Source organism: Sus scrofa, chromosome 5 (genome assembly GCF_054392235.1).
Source record: "Sus scrofa isolate SSC_HxYL_T2T_F1_AM1 chromosome 5, Sscrofa_HxYL_maternal_Yorkshire_Landrace_v2.0, whole genome shotgun sequence".
Taxonomy (NCBI): domain Eukaryota; kingdom Metazoa; phylum Chordata; class Mammalia; order Artiodactyla; family Suidae; genus Sus; species Sus scrofa.
Window position 1 is genome coordinate 95,494,719 of NC_139387.1, and position 14,747 is coordinate 95,509,465.

Below are 14,747 nucleotides of genomic sequence, written 5' to 3' on the forward strand. Positions count from 1 at the left end.
CGGTGGGGAGGCTCAACCCAATAAATGTTCTTGAATAAATGCAAAGTGGGTAAATTGCTAGAATTACCATTATTTTACCTATATGTATATGGAATTAAATTAGAGCTGTAGAGATCAAGAGTGTGCAGATCTGAATTTTCTATCAGTTGAAACCCCCCCCTCCCTTTGTGTCTTTGTAAATTAGGATGTGGCCGCTTTGGAGAGTCAGCCTTTACTCGGATTCACGGTCACTCAAGTCAAAGATGAGAACTCAGAGTCTCGAGTCTTTCAGTTACTGCACAAAAACATGTTATTTTATGTATTCAAAGCCGACGATGCGCACTCCGCTCACAAGTAAGTAATTGACAAAGTCGGTTTTTCTTTCATACATGAGATTTCAAGTTGTTCCTTTAAGTGATTGATCTTAAAAAAGAACCTCCTTCCATGCATAGGGTCCGTAAAGAATTTAAAGCGGAGATCCAAATTAGAAAGCTGTAGCATAGTATTCGCATTCTTTGGCCTTGTGTTAAAGACAGGCAAGAGGATGTGGAAATTTTTCAGGAGGCAGAGGGGGAAAAAAAAATAGGTAGTCCTGTCCAAAATATTTTGTGTACACACCCGCTGAGGAAGCAGCATGATGCCGCTGTGCTGAACTAACATAGGGGAAGCTGAGGTATTTGACCTCTCCTCCAATGAGGTTAAGAATCTTCTCTGGAAACATCCTAGGCCCCTGGCAAGCCAGGGATTCAATTGTGCCTCGGAACAGCGGGAGTTGAAACAGCTGCTTGCTGACTGACTGCTTTGGGGAAAAGGTCAGACGCATTAAGAGGCCCCCATGCTGTTCCAGGGGCTGAGTAGAAGGAAATGGATATTTTAGATGAAAAGGCTGACATGGTGTCTTCGAAATTCCAAGAATATTTATTTAGATGTCGTGTGGTTGCTTAACAGAGAGACGCATATCTCTGTGAAACCAAAGTCCTCTCTGAACAAAGCAGTTCTGTTCACTTCTATGTCATTTGATTTTTTTTTTCTTTTTTCTTTATTTTTTGGCTCTACCCATGACATGCGGAAGATCCCGGGCCAAGGATCAAACCCATACCTCGGCAGTGACAATGCCAGTTCCTTAACCATTAGGCCACCAGGGAACTCCCCAGTGATTTTTATTTCTTGCATTTTTCAAATTTCTTTGACTTTTATTTTGACCTCACAAAATACACATTTTTTGTTTTCCCTAAGAGATGCTCACGTTTTCCCAATAGGCTTAAAAAACACACGAAGATAAAAAAGAATGCTTTAAATAGGGAAGGTTTGTCATTTCTTAAGCAGTTAGAATTAATGTACCAGAGTTACATATGCCCTGAATGTTAATCAGGTACTGTGTTACAAACACTCAATCAGAGCTGTTGTTTTTTTTTTAGTCTATATTAGGATACAGCCATGAACAACTGTTACTCTAAATCATTCCTTTTGTGTACTGAAGATATTTAAAAATTATGACCCAACTATTTTTTCTTTCAAATTACTTGGGTAAAATAGTAATTGACCTAATATTCTGTTAGATATTGTATTTATCATTATTTTTATCTGTATTCATTGTTAAGCTGATTAGCGTTTGAATAGACATCCTTTTCTGTTTTTTTCTTTCTTTTTTTTTTGGTCTTTTTGCCATTTCTGGGGCCGCTTCCGCGGCATATGGAGATTCCCAGGCAAGGGGTCTAATTGGAGCTGTAGCCACCGGCCTACACCAAAGCCACAGCAATGCGGGATCCAAGCCGCGTCTGCAATCTACACCACAGCTCACGGCAACGCCGGATCCTTAACCCACTGAGCAAGGCCAGGGATCGAACCCACAACCTCATGGTTCCTAGTTGGATTTGTTAACCTCTGCACCACGACGGGAACTCCTAGACATCTTTTTCTTATACCATTAAGTTAAGACAGAAATCCCTTCAAGACAGAGTTGAATGCACTTGGGTGAAAGGATTCAGCTTACGTGTAATTTAGCAGTAATACAGGCTAAATTATTGAGGAGTTCCCTGGTGGCCTAATGGTTAGGACTTAGCACTTTCGCTGCCGCAGCCCGGTCTTGATCCCTGGTCTGGGCACTGAGATCCCACATCAAGCTGCTGCATGCTGCCGCCAAAAAAACCAATGCAGCCTAAATTATAAGTTGCTCTTTGAGGTTAATAAGATCATGGGTTGCTCTCTTTGCACATTACAGAATGTGAAAGTGTGTGGGGGTGTGTTTTCTTTTTTGGCTGCATCATATGGAGTCCCAGGGCCAGGGATCTCAGCTGCAGCTGTGACCTAACCTGGATCTTTTCACCTACTGTGTGGGGCCAGGGATTGAACCTGCATCTGAGCACTGCAGAGAAGCTGCCAATCCAGTTGTGTCACAATGGGAACTCCTAAAGTGTGGTAATTTTAATGGAAAATTTGACTTTTTTTTTTTTTTAGGGCCGCACCCATAGCATATGGAGGTTCCCAGGCTAGGGGTCGAATCAGAGCTACACCACAGGCACAGCAACATGGGATCTGAGTCACATTTGCAGCCAATACCACAGCCCACGGCAGTGCCAGATCCTTAACCCACTGAGCAAGGCCAGGGATCGAACTCGCAACCTCATGGTTCTTAGTCGGATTCATTTAATGGAAACTTTTGCCTTTTTCAAAACCTTTTTATTATGGTGTAACATCTATGTCACTTGCATATTAAATTTAATTTTTAATTAAATCTTTAAATTTAATCAAAAGCTGCTTTTACTAATTAAATTTAGTGATTTCAAATGTTTATGGTAAGTTCTGAGGCAATTAGACTATGAAGGAAATGCAAAGAAGTTACCTTGAAGTGTCTTCTGAATAATTGTGGCTGTATATGTTGTCAGATAAAAATTTGAGACAAACGAATGTTAGAAAGACTTCTATGAAACTTTGAGACATTTTTATATTGCATGCAAACTTCATTATTTATTTACCTATTTATTTTTAGGGCTGAACTCATGGCATATGTTAGTTCCCAGGCTAGGGGTCGAATCAGAGTTGCAGTGGCTGGCCTACACCACAGCCAGAGCAATGCCAGATCTGAGCCACATCTGTGACCTACACCGCAGCTCACAGCAACTCAGAGTCCTTAACCCACTGAGCGGGGCCAGAGCTCACACCCATGTCCTCATGGATGCTAGTCAGGTTCATTACTACTGAGCCACAACAGGAACGCCTGCATGCAAACTCTAGATCCCCTGGGAGTAGACTACTGGAGGCTAGATTCCCTTTCATTGAAAATATTAGAACAAGTGTGGACTATGGATGCCCAAGGAATCTCTGGTTTGTAGAATTAAGGATGAGGATATAGGAGTTCCCATCGTGGTGCAGTGGTTAACGAATCCGACTAGGAACCATGAGGTTGCAGGTTCCATCCCTGGCCTTGCTCAGTGGGTTAACGATCCGGCGTTGCCGTGAGCTGTGGTGTAAGTTGCAGACACGGCTCGGATCCCGCGTTGCTGTGGCTCTGGCGTAGGCTGGCGGCTACAGCTCCAATTCGACCCCTAGCCTGGGAACCTCCATATGCCGCGGGAGCGGCCCAAGAAATAGCAAAAAAAAAAAAAAAAAAAAAAGGATGAGGATATAGGGACAGAGCTGGTATTCCTAAAAACAAAAATGGGGTTGAAATAAAGACCTTTGCAGATATATCCACTTCCCAAGTCAATTAAATGGCATCACTAGGGCCTCATAGAGCTTTTACATGCAATGGCCCCTTCCTCATGTCATGTAGAAATAAGAGTTGCACCTTGCAGGCCAAATTTTGGTCCAAATTACGAAATAAAGTGTAGTTCCTATACATACCGAATTCTCGTTTGCTATAGAAAGATCTCACATATACTGCTAGGGTGACTGAATCCACAGGCACAGCTGTTGTCCATATTGTCTTAACATATGTTGGATGATTGCATTTTACAAATCTAACAAATTTCTCTTATAGGTGGATAGAAGCATTTCAAGAAGGCACGATATTGTAGCTGTGTTGGTTTCATCTCTTGTGTGATTCCAAAGGGTGGACTTTCATCAGAATAGAGTAAATACAGTACAAAAATTTTATATAAATGAACACTGCCAAGATAAATCCAAAATCTTCATCAAAGAAATTATTTTGTTAGGTATATGGTAATTTTTTAAATGTTTGTTTTTATGTATGTTATTTATTAAAATTTTGATGTTTACTTAATGGTCAGAATTGTTTCTGAGACTCACACTGAATTCTAAAGTAACTTTTCTTTAGAAACCAGAAAAGTTATCTTAATACTGTATATTGTATTAACTTTGTGACACAGTCCATACTGCCTTCTCAATGTGTTTTACAGCTGTTACTTTGTAACATTCTCACTAGTGATAAGACTTTGTAAATAAAAAACACACATCAAGGAGCAAAGTTCCATGCAGTGTTTGGTTCAGAAATTATGACTTATGAAAGTGCTGAAAAAAAATGCATGTCTTTGAATCAGTAAATTTAGATGAATTTTTGTATCTTTTAGTGGGAAAACACATGGCCAGTTTCTACCTCAGTAACTGTGAAATGAAATTCCAGTAAATTATCTAAAGTATTTCTAGTGTTATGTACCTCTTTTGGAATGAGATAACAGAATCTGAATTTTTATTTAATTGGACTACGAGTAGGAAAAAGGATGTTTTCATTTGCAAGGGAACACAAATAATCAACTCTCTGGCCTTTACATTATGTCTAAGCTTTTTTTAAAAATTACTATTTTAGGGAGTTCCCATCGTGGTACATTGGAAACGAATCCGACTAGGAACCACGAGGTGGCAGGTTCGATCTCTGGCCTCGCTCAGTGGGTTAAGGATCCAGTGTTGCCGTGAGCTGTGGTGTAGGTCGCAGACACGGCTCGGGTCTGGCATTGCTGTGGCTGTGGTGCAGGCCGGCAGCTGTAGCTCCGATTGGACCCCTAGCCTGGGAACCTCCATATGCCATGGGTGTGGCCCTAAAAAGACAAAAAAATAAAATAAAAACTACCATTTTAACACAAACATAAATGTATTATTTCTTTTAAAAGCAAAATATGGCAAGCACTGTATTATATAATGTCCCTTGCTATTGTAAGAGTTCTGACCGCAAGTTAGTGGTGATATTTGTATCTAAAAAGAGGGCTACATTTCCTATGATACTGTGATTTTAAAAATGAACTAGACTACCATATCAACAAAAGCACAGATTCTAAGCCAGTATTAGGTGAAATTGTATAGTATTCACTTTTAAAGTTTTTTTTTTTTAATGCCACTTTATGTTATGTCCTCCTTGGTAATTTTAAAAATATATGTATTTTTCTTTAACCAACTGTTGGTGACCTCATTAAGAGGGACTTCATATTCCTAATTCTGGTGCTCATACATATGAACTACTCTGTACGTTAAATTGTTGATGAGCAGAAGTAAAATGAGGTTAACATTATGATTAAAATCATTCCTGATGTTTATAGTATATATTTATTGACTGAGCTTAAACTATAAATTATAAGGCAAGGTTATCAGCAGAATATTTCATTAAAGGGCACAGGAAATTTCCCTTCTGCTTTTATATAAAGCATTTCCTAATTCAGGAGAATATCAGTGATTGCCAAGAGAATGAATGAGTGCCTTTCGGAAGCCTTCTGGATGTTTGTTCCAGCACCAGGATCTCTCCTAAACCCAGAGTTGGCTGCTGTGGTTTTTCTGGCTGTTGCCTGCTATGGAATCATTTTAAACCCTCTTGCGTCCTCACTCACAGCCCTCACATCCTCTCTCCCACGTCTTTGTCCCCTAGGTCAGCTGACACTTCTTTACAGCTCATGTATTTTGACCAAGACAGCATAAACAAGGCTTCCATGTTAAAATCCCTGCAGTTTTTAGTGTATCCTTTTTGGAGACCAAGGTTATGCTTTATAAAGTGTTTCCTTCTGCTTCATGGGGGCTAGCAGTTTGCAAAACAAAAAGTTATTTGAAGTCCTTCCCTCCCGATCTTACACTCTCCACCTGCTGACCACAAAGTTGGGTTTAATCAGAATCTAAAAATTATCTGCCAAGGCTACTACTGTGTCTTCCAACAGTTGGCTGAGTCAAGAACCAGTTAAATATTTAAATATAAGAAACAGTGCACAAACTTTTAGTCATTCTCGTAACTACATGTGAAACTCATGTGCTAGCTGTTGTCTTAGCCCCATGGAGAGCTTTGAAAAATATAAACCATCCCCTTTTAAAGAAGCTTTCAGTTGAGCACACATACCCCAAAAGATGTTTTAAATGTGGGAGAGTATCATATTCCTTCTCCCCCTTATCCGTCCTTCATAGCTGACTGAAACTGACCAGTTATTTAAACTTGCTCCTTCCATATCCCATGAGAAACAACTATACGCATTTTGTCGTGAGTCTACTTTAAAAAACAACTCTTGATAGCTAACATTTTAGTGGGAAAAAAAAAAAGATTGGATGCATTCTGTAATTGAGAAAATACAATAAAACTTAGATCCCACGGATACTGTATTTACTACACTGATTCATGTGCTTCCATCAAATCCTTTTATTCATAAGGAGGAGACAGAGGAGCATATTTTATAAAGCTGAGCCCAAAAGGATGCTGAAAGAAACCTTAGACAAGAGATGCCAGGTCACACTAGAGAAGGCTGGTGTTCTTTGTATGTGTCTCCAGCAGGTGTTCCTTCTTTATCCGAGGCAGCTGCAAATGCAGAGGCCCCACCAGAGTCTAGGAAAACGAGAAGGGTTACCTTTGGCATCGTCCTACATTTCTGAACCTCTCTCCAACCTCTTTTCCCCTGTTCCCTCGTGTACCCAGTCTCTTGCCCTCTGCCCAAGATGCTTAATCAAAAGTCCTTTTAACCAAAAGCTTGCTTTGTGTATGTAACATGTAAAATGAGATTGTCAGAGCAACCAACCCGTGTTTACTACAAAGGTGTGATGGAACAACGAAGCGGAGAAGACAGTTTTCAAGGGCAGTTTTGTTAGGCAAATGAATATTTTATATTTGGTTGGCAGAGTATATCCAGACATAGAGAAGCCTATTTAGTAATTTGGTGAAAATATAAATGTTATCACAACATATGTCTTAGAATGTGGTTTCATTATACTCAGTTTTTGAAATTTGAGATCCATTGTAGTCCAGTGTCATCACTGGGCCTTCCAGAGAGGTAAATCCTATTTCTCTTACTATACTGTACACTCTTGAAGACAGATCCTATATATAATATATTGGTTTCTCACAAAATACCTACCCTGTGTCTTTAAAGAGAAAAATACTTGTTGAAGAAAGTAAGGACAGGATTCCTGTCATCTCTAACTCAAAGAAAATCCCCAAAGTACCTCATGATAACTCAGATCTCAGACCTGCTCTTTCCACCATATGCCTGCAAGGCCATATTTGCACGTACCTGTTGGATATCTACATGTCTTTAAGCATTTTCAGTTTTACAAACCTAAAACTCAACTCAGTTTCTTTTCATTGAACTCTGTATATCTCTCTTCTGCAATGGAAAAATACCATTCTAGGCTCCAGAATCTGCCTCCAAGTCTCAACAAGACCCTCTAACCGTTGCTCTTGTATCCTTTCCAGCTTCGTTGCCCTTCTGTTACTGCATCAGCCCTAGCTCAAGCCCTTCCCAATGATGGGCATAACTTTTCGAATTCCAGTGCCTTCTTTGCATGGTCCCATTCTAAACACGGCCAGAACCATCTTGTAAAGCATAGTTCTGATCTAGTTTCACCCCTGCTCTTTACACCACTGGCTTCCAAGGGGCTTGCTGTGGAATACTTTTCCTCAGGTGTCGTACCCTGCAGCTAACCCTAACCCAACCTTTCTCTTTTCACACCATTTTATTGTTTCCTCCTCCTTGCCCCCGCCTCCATTTCTGCCTATTTATCCAAGACTTCTCTGTAACGGTTGATACTAGTCCCTCCCCACCCCGCCCCCGTTCCTCTGATCTAGTCTCTTTCTCCATGTTCCCATAGCCTTTGGCCCTTAAACAGACTTGCTTATGGTGCTTATCATATTCTGTCCTTGAGAACAGCAACTGTATTTTGCTCAATTAGAGATTCCCTCTCAGCATCTGGCAGAATGTCTTGCATGTGCTAGACATTCAGTATTTGTTTGGTGAATTAAATTAATTCAAATGGATCTCTCTCTCTCTTTTTTTTTTTTTTTTTTTTTGAGTGCCTCTAATATACAAATGGCATTCTGGAGCCTATGCCACTTCTAATGTTATTTTCTAATGGAAATTTTCTAGTACGATTTTAAGACAAAGGTAGTAAAAAATGTTCAAAAAGCTTCAATATTAAATTCTCCTTTTTGTGGGGACTAGGATGAAGGGGCAGCTCTCTTTTATATGAGTTGGTCTTAGCACATGAAGAACCAATCTTGAAATACTATCTTTTTTAATGACATAGATTTATAGAAACTCTTTTTACTTAAAGTGATAATAGTTTGTATCTTATTGTTCATATAGAGATATATAGATCCTTTATAAATAAAATATTAGCACTGTAAAAAATGTTCATTGTATTTATACAAAATAAATTTACTAAATCGACGTTTGGTGTGATGATGTCTCTTAAACCATAATTTTTTGTAGTCACTCATTTTAAAGATGAACCACACAGACCTGTTTTCCTGAATCATAATTAGGGGTAGCTCTCTTTCACTCATACAATATATTCCCAAGCTGGCTTCTACTTTCAAACTTTATTAAGTCAGTTTACCATGACTTAGGTGAATTAATTGGATGATAAGGGGGTAACCCCATATTAGGCACTGAGAATAGAGGAAAGGTCTCAGATTGCCTTTTTCCATTGGACCTACAGTATCCTTTCTTAGTTGTCACCTTTGAGACTTAACTATCTGATTCCAAATTTGACTGCCTGCAGGAAGGGCTGCCTTAAAACCACCAAACACAACAAATGATACTAATAGGAAAAGGAGACTTTGGAGAATGAGACGAAAAACATATTTCCACGTGTTAAGGGTTGGTGCATGCCCCTTTTGTGTCCAGCTGCCTGGGTCCAGAGGAAAATGACAAAAGTGATGTTCTCCTTCTCAGCTCACTTTTGTTTTTCCAGACTTGGGCTTCCTGAATCCCTGACTGCTTTTCTAGTGCCTATCAATACTAAAAGAAAGCTCTTAATGTGAAAACCACACAGGGCAGCTCTTCCTGCTACACCGCCATGCTTCTGGTAGTATCAGAATGTGTTCCCTTGTGGCTAGAGTTCCCACCCTGGCTCAGCGGTAACAAGTCCGACTAGTATCCATGGAGATATGAGTCCAATTCCTGGCCTTGCTCATAGCCTTGAGCTGTGGTGTAGGTGACTCAGGTCTGGGATTGCTATGGCGAAGGCCAGCAGCTACAGCTGCAATTCCTAGCCTGGAAACTGCCATATGCCAGGGGTGTGGCCATTAAAAAAAAAAAAAAGAATGTGATGCTCCGTCAATGCCTCTTCTTTTCGCAAATGTTTATTGCCCTTTAAGCACTGTCCTATAAGCTTGGAAACAAACCGCTGAGGAAAACAGACTAAAGCCAGTCTTAGGAAGATTACATTCTAAATGATTTAGAATATAATCACTAGCTCCGTTTGGCCATTAAACCTATTTATTCACAAGAGTTGACTAAGTAAAACTTCGCCACATACAGGATTATACCCCAGCTTGTTTTATTTAAGGTAATTTAAAATATTTTATTGGGATGTACCCTATTTTGTTACTCTTCTAATAAACCTTTTAGTCTAAGGTAAGAGAAAGTCTGTTAACAGAGCCAGATTCCCACAAGTTAGAAACCGAACTGTCATAAAACTGATTCGGTCATTTATTTTTGCCAAAATCGGATCTTCCTTTACCACCTTTTGCAAACGACGCTAAACAAGCGGCTTCTAAAAGTGCCCATAGGGCTCTGGCAGTGCAGTCTCCCTCCTACCCGATAGGGGGCAGCCAATTATTCAGAGGCTGGGTTCTCTCATCCACCCAGGGAACGTCACGACCTCCTCTCGCCACTAATGCGCAGGCGCGGGCGGGAGCGCGCAACGAGGAGCCGAGGGAGGGGTCACGAACTCTGACCCCCCCACAAATACACAAACCCCGAAAGCTCCCTGCCCCCACTTTTTAAAACCCTTCCCCCTTAGTTTTCTCCAACCTGCCTCTTCCCGGAGGCCCCCCCCCCCCCCCGCAGCAGCCGCCGCAGTGGGACTGTCCGGTCTACGCCCGGGGAACGTAGCTCGGCAGAGAAGCGCCAGTAAGAGCCGGTGAGGAAAAAAGCGGCCGTAGCCGCGCCCGGGACGGGGGGCGTAGGGCACGGGGAGGTCCTTTCCTCCCAACTGCCAACGGCTGCGTCCCCAGTTCCCGCAACAGCCTGCGGCTGCAGCCGGTAGAGCCCGCCCTCTGGCAGCGCCGCGCTGCTCGGGGCGGGCTGGGAGCGCGGACAGCGGCCGGAGCGGCGAGGCCGACTGTGCGGGGCTCCGAGAGAGGCCGAGGCCGTAGCCAGGGCCGGGCACGGGGCCCGGAGCCCAAAGAGGGGCCGGAGTGGCGGGCGCGAGAGGGAGTCCGCGAGCGGCTGGGCGCGCACGGCAGCCTCTCCCGCGGCGCCTCTGACCTTTCACCTACAGGAAAAGCTTCCGTCTCGGCGCCGCCGCCGCTTCCCCCGCCTTGGGGAGTCGAGCGCCACCGCCGCCGGGCCCGGGATGCAGCGTGGGCTCGAGCGCCGGCGGGACGCTGCGGGGTCCACCTGGCCACTCGTGGGCGCGAGCCGAGGCCCGGATCCCTTTCCCCGCGCGGGCCTCTTACCTAATTCTCGTGCTCACCCAGGGCAGACGGAATAACGCTTTCAACTTAAGAACGGATGGGGCGGGAGTGGCCGCTGCCTTTGGATCTGTATCTTTTGCGAAAGAATGGATCGGCCGAGGGTCCTCCCTGAAATGGGCATGTCCAAGCTTCCTGGAGCTCTTTTGTTAAGAAACTACCTCCAACTCCTGCAGCTAGCGTTTGTTGAATGGTAAATGTTGCCAGGTTGTCTCGTAACCTTCACCAAATAGGTCACCTGTTTAAAAAATAATGCGAACTGGAAAGGAGAAGCAAAAGGGGTTGAAATTAAGGCCTTTGGGGTTTTGTGCCTCCTGAACTTGTAAATAGACCTTCGACTTTGAGGTTTTTGAACAATGCCTGCTGCGCGGTTGGTTGGTACACAGTGATTGTTTTTAGCTTTTGCTTGTGTGTCACTTTGGTAGATCTAAAAGAAATATTCCTGTTAATTATTTTTAAAAAGTGGATCACATGAGATACATTTTCATCATTCTTTGTAGGGGCATTTCCGTCTTTTTAGGGCGGGTTTTGAGGGAGGCACAAATCAAAGGCGGCAAACATTTCCAGAGTAGCTACTATCTGTGGGTCTTGTACACAAGGAATATACTTCCTACCCGTGGAGAATAGAAAAAAGAAACTGCATGTAATAAAGGATGAATAGTGTATATAATTATACCTTTTTTGAGCCATAAAGGACCCTCTCCAGCCTCTTAAGATCTTTTATGAAAGCCATGGACTGTCTCTAAAAAATGTACTTTTACATAAAATTTTGCATGCTATATGAGAAGTAAAAGAGAAGTCTCTTCTTGAATCCTAGTTAACCTTAGTATGCACAATAAATGCTGTATCCATCTAGAAAGATTGAGTTAAAAACAAACAAAAACATTAGAACTGAGTTTTAAAGGTCGAGGTAATTTAAATGCAGGAGGAGGAGCTTGGAAGTGTGTATTTGGGAATAAGAACATTCCACTTTGTCCTGAACAGAGGCCCCTTGGGACTGGTAGGAGTTAAAAATGAGAAGATGAGGAAGACAGGCTTTAAAGGATGCTCCTTTGTGTCTGCAATGGCAGGCATGTTATAGGAACTTAGGAAATATTGAAAAAAATCCAGAAGGGCTGAAACTTTATTCTTTGACCATTAAAGAGGCACTCACAGTTCTGAAGCGGGAGCATAGGATGTATTTCAGTTTTTTAAGCATCTCAAGACCTTGCTCTTGGTCACATATGCTGACACAAAGGTGATTCTCGCCTTGTAGGGTATTTTCGTACACAGAGTTGTGTAAAGTAAATATTCATCCAGTAAACTCAATTCTGGCAGCAGCTGAAATTATACTCAAAGGATTCTTAACTTGAAAAATCCTTGGACTGACCACAGGAGGTTTTATGAGCCCTTTGAAATTCGGCATGTACCATCATTTGTAGTGTGAATGAACATAAACTTGTTTTCTGGTGAGGGAGACCTTAACTTCCGTCAGATTTTCAAAGGGATGTGTGACCCATCCCACCAGAAAAAAAAGAATCCTTGTCTTAAAACCTATTTTCAAGCTTTTTTTGACTGCCCCACAGAAAAATAAATTTTGCATCATAGCTCGACCTCAACACATACACACAGATTAAATTGAAACGTCTTCACGAAACTGTTCTTAACCCTCACTGTACCTGATGCAGTGTTTTCTATTTTAATTTCCTCCTCCCACTGGCTGCACCTGCTCTATGGAAGTTCCCTGGCCAGGAGTTGAATCAGAGCTGTAGCTGCACGCCTACACCACAGCCACAGACATAGCAGATCCGAGCAGCATCTGCAGCCCAGCCTCAGCCTGCAGCAATGCCTGATCCTTAACCCAGTGAGCGAGGCCAGGGATCCTCACGAACACTATGGCATGTTCTTAACCTGCTGAGCCACAGTAGCAACTCCAAGAGAACTCCTTAATTTACTTTTTTTTAAGAAAATTTGTATTTTCCCATCCATAAGTGACTCACAACAGGAAGTTTGCAAAATCCTGCTTTGGGTGGCAGCATTCTGCAGTTGGTGGATGGAAATGGGACTGGTGGGAACTGGATATGGGAGTTCCCATTGTGGCTCAGCAGTAACAACCTAGCTGGTATCCCTGAGGATGCTGGTTCCATCCCTGGCCCCGATGAGTGGGCTGAGGATCTGGCGTTGCTCTGAGATGCAGTATAGTTTGCAGACATGGCTCGGATCAGTTCTCAGGCTATAGCTACCTGACCCCTAGCCTGGGAATTCAGATAAGCCATATGTTGAGGGTTCGGCCTTGAAAAGACACATACACACAACAAGAAAATGAACTATACTTGATAAAGTCATACAGCACAGACTTCAAATTTTGAATCTGAATGGAAGAAAGATGGCCCCCTTTTTTTTTTTTTTTTTTTTTTTTTTCAAATGGCCGCACCCACAGCATCTGGAAGGTCCCAGGCCAGGGATTTAATCCAAGCTGGGGCTCATTGACAATATACTTTTTTCTCTGGGGAAGGTATGTAGGAATGAGATCAAGGTAAATGTGAAAAAAAGAAAAACCGGAGCCAAAAATGTAGGATTGTATGTCCTGTGTATATTAAGTAGCCCTAGAGTAGTAAAGGCAGCATCCTCCTGCTTTTTGGCTTTGTCCCTCAGGTTGGTAAAAATACTGAGCCTTCAGTGCCTGTCTCAGATGTCTCTTCCATAAGGTTTTGACAGACCCTCCCTCTCCAGAGTGGTGATTCTGACCTATTGCTCATCTCTTGAGCACTTTCTTTACTCAGCTAACTTTCAGGAAATACCTCTTACTTGCAAGAGATGCTTTGCTACCCGTTGATATAGATATTTTCACTTAACTGAATCTCCTTCACCTACGAGCAAACATTTGAGAATGTTTGTTTTTAGTCCTTCCATGTTTTGCATAGTTAAAATCAGTTATAAATAAAATTTTGCTTATTAATTTTTCATTTAGTTTGTCATAAGCATTCTCTCTTCATCATTAAGTTTATGGTTTTAAAGAGGCTTTTTGTTTTTTGTTTTTTTTTGTCTTTTTGCCTTTTCTAGGGCCACACCTGCGGCATATGGAGGTTCCCAGGCTAGGGGTCCAATTGGAGCAACGCCAGATCCGAGCCATGCCTGCGACCTACACCACAGTTCATGGCAATGCCGGATCCTTATCCACTGAGTGAGACCAGGGATCGAACCCTCAAACTCATGGTTCCTAGTCAGATTCGTTTCCGATGTGCCTTGACGGGAACTCCTTAAAGAGGTTTTTTTTTTGGCACAAATCTTTCTTCTTTGTCTTTGCTAAAATGCCTTCTCAGTAAAGCTATCAAGTTAAGTGACTGACATATAGTCATACGTTTAGTAAATAGTAAAAATGTGATTGCAAGTTTGATTTATTGACTTGAGATCTAGGACACTCTACTTACTACCTGAATAAACCCCCTCCCTAGATTTCTCTGTTTTTCTCTGTGTCACTCCTTCCCAGCTTGCATCATAGCATTTAGTACATGGTCATTTTTAAACATCTGTTTTCTCACTAAAATATAAGCTCCATGAGGCAGAGCTCTTTTCTGTCTTGTTCACTGTCAAGTCCTGTAGTCTCACAGCACCTGATGTTTCAGTAAATAACTTACTGAGTTCAGGAGTTCCCGTCGTGGCTCAGCGGAAACAAATCTGACTAGGAACCATGAGGTTGCGGCTCAGTCTCTGGCCATGCTCAGTGGGTTAAGGATCCGACATTGCTTCGAGCCGTGGTGTAGATCGCAGACGCAGATTGGATCTGGTGCTGCTGTGGCTGTGGTGTAGGCTGGCAACTGTAGCTCCAATTCAACCCCTAGCCTGGGAACCTCTATATGCCGCAGGTACGGCCCTAAAAACCAAAAAAAAAAAAAAAAAAAAAAAAACCAAAAAACCCTGCTGAGTTCAGATATGAATACAAATTAGCCTA

The 14,747-nt window shown here is 42.2% G+C and overlaps 2 protein-coding genes and 1 long non-coding RNA gene across 15 annotated transcripts in view; 2 read left to right on the top strand and 1 right to left on the bottom strand.

Annotated features, from left to right (window-relative positions):
• Positions 1 to 4,405, top strand: part of FGD6 (FYVE, RhoGEF and PH domain containing 6) — a 121,141-nt gene extending 116,736 nt beyond the window's left edge. For all 7 annotated transcript variants that reach the window (XR_014804324.1, XM_005664248.4, XM_021092744.2 and 4 more), the window contains 2 exons: positions 185 to 333; positions 3,959 to 4,405. Coding sequence is in view for 6 of the 7 variants with exons in the window: in XM_005664248.4 (XP_005664305.3) it covers positions 185 to 333; positions 3,959 to 3,995 (186 nt within the window). In the remaining variant the exon portion in view is untranslated. The remainder of the gene's footprint in view (positions 1 to 184; positions 334 to 3,958) is intronic.
• Positions 1 to 10,869, bottom strand: part of LOC110260793 (uncharacterized) — a 33,243-nt gene extending 22,374 nt beyond the window's left edge. For all 4 annotated transcript variants that reach the window (XR_014804383.1, XR_014804384.1, XR_014804382.1 and 1 more), the window contains exon 1: positions 10,802 to 10,869. This is a non-coding gene — a long non-coding RNA (uncharacterized LOC110260793). The remainder of the gene's footprint in view (positions 1 to 10,801) is intronic.
• Positions 10,014 to 14,747, top strand: part of NR2C1 (nuclear receptor subfamily 2 group C member 1) — a 46,754-nt gene continuing 42,020 nt past the window's right edge. For 2 of the 4 annotated variants that reach the window (XM_003126708.5, XM_005664254.4), the window contains exon 1: positions 10,014 to 10,263. The gene's annotated coding sequence lies outside the window, so the exon portion shown is untranslated. Of the gene's footprint in view, positions 10,264 to 10,667; positions 11,010 to 14,747 lie in introns of those variants that run through there. The other 2 variants (XM_005664253.4, XM_084957577.1) reach the window with 1 other exon arrangement.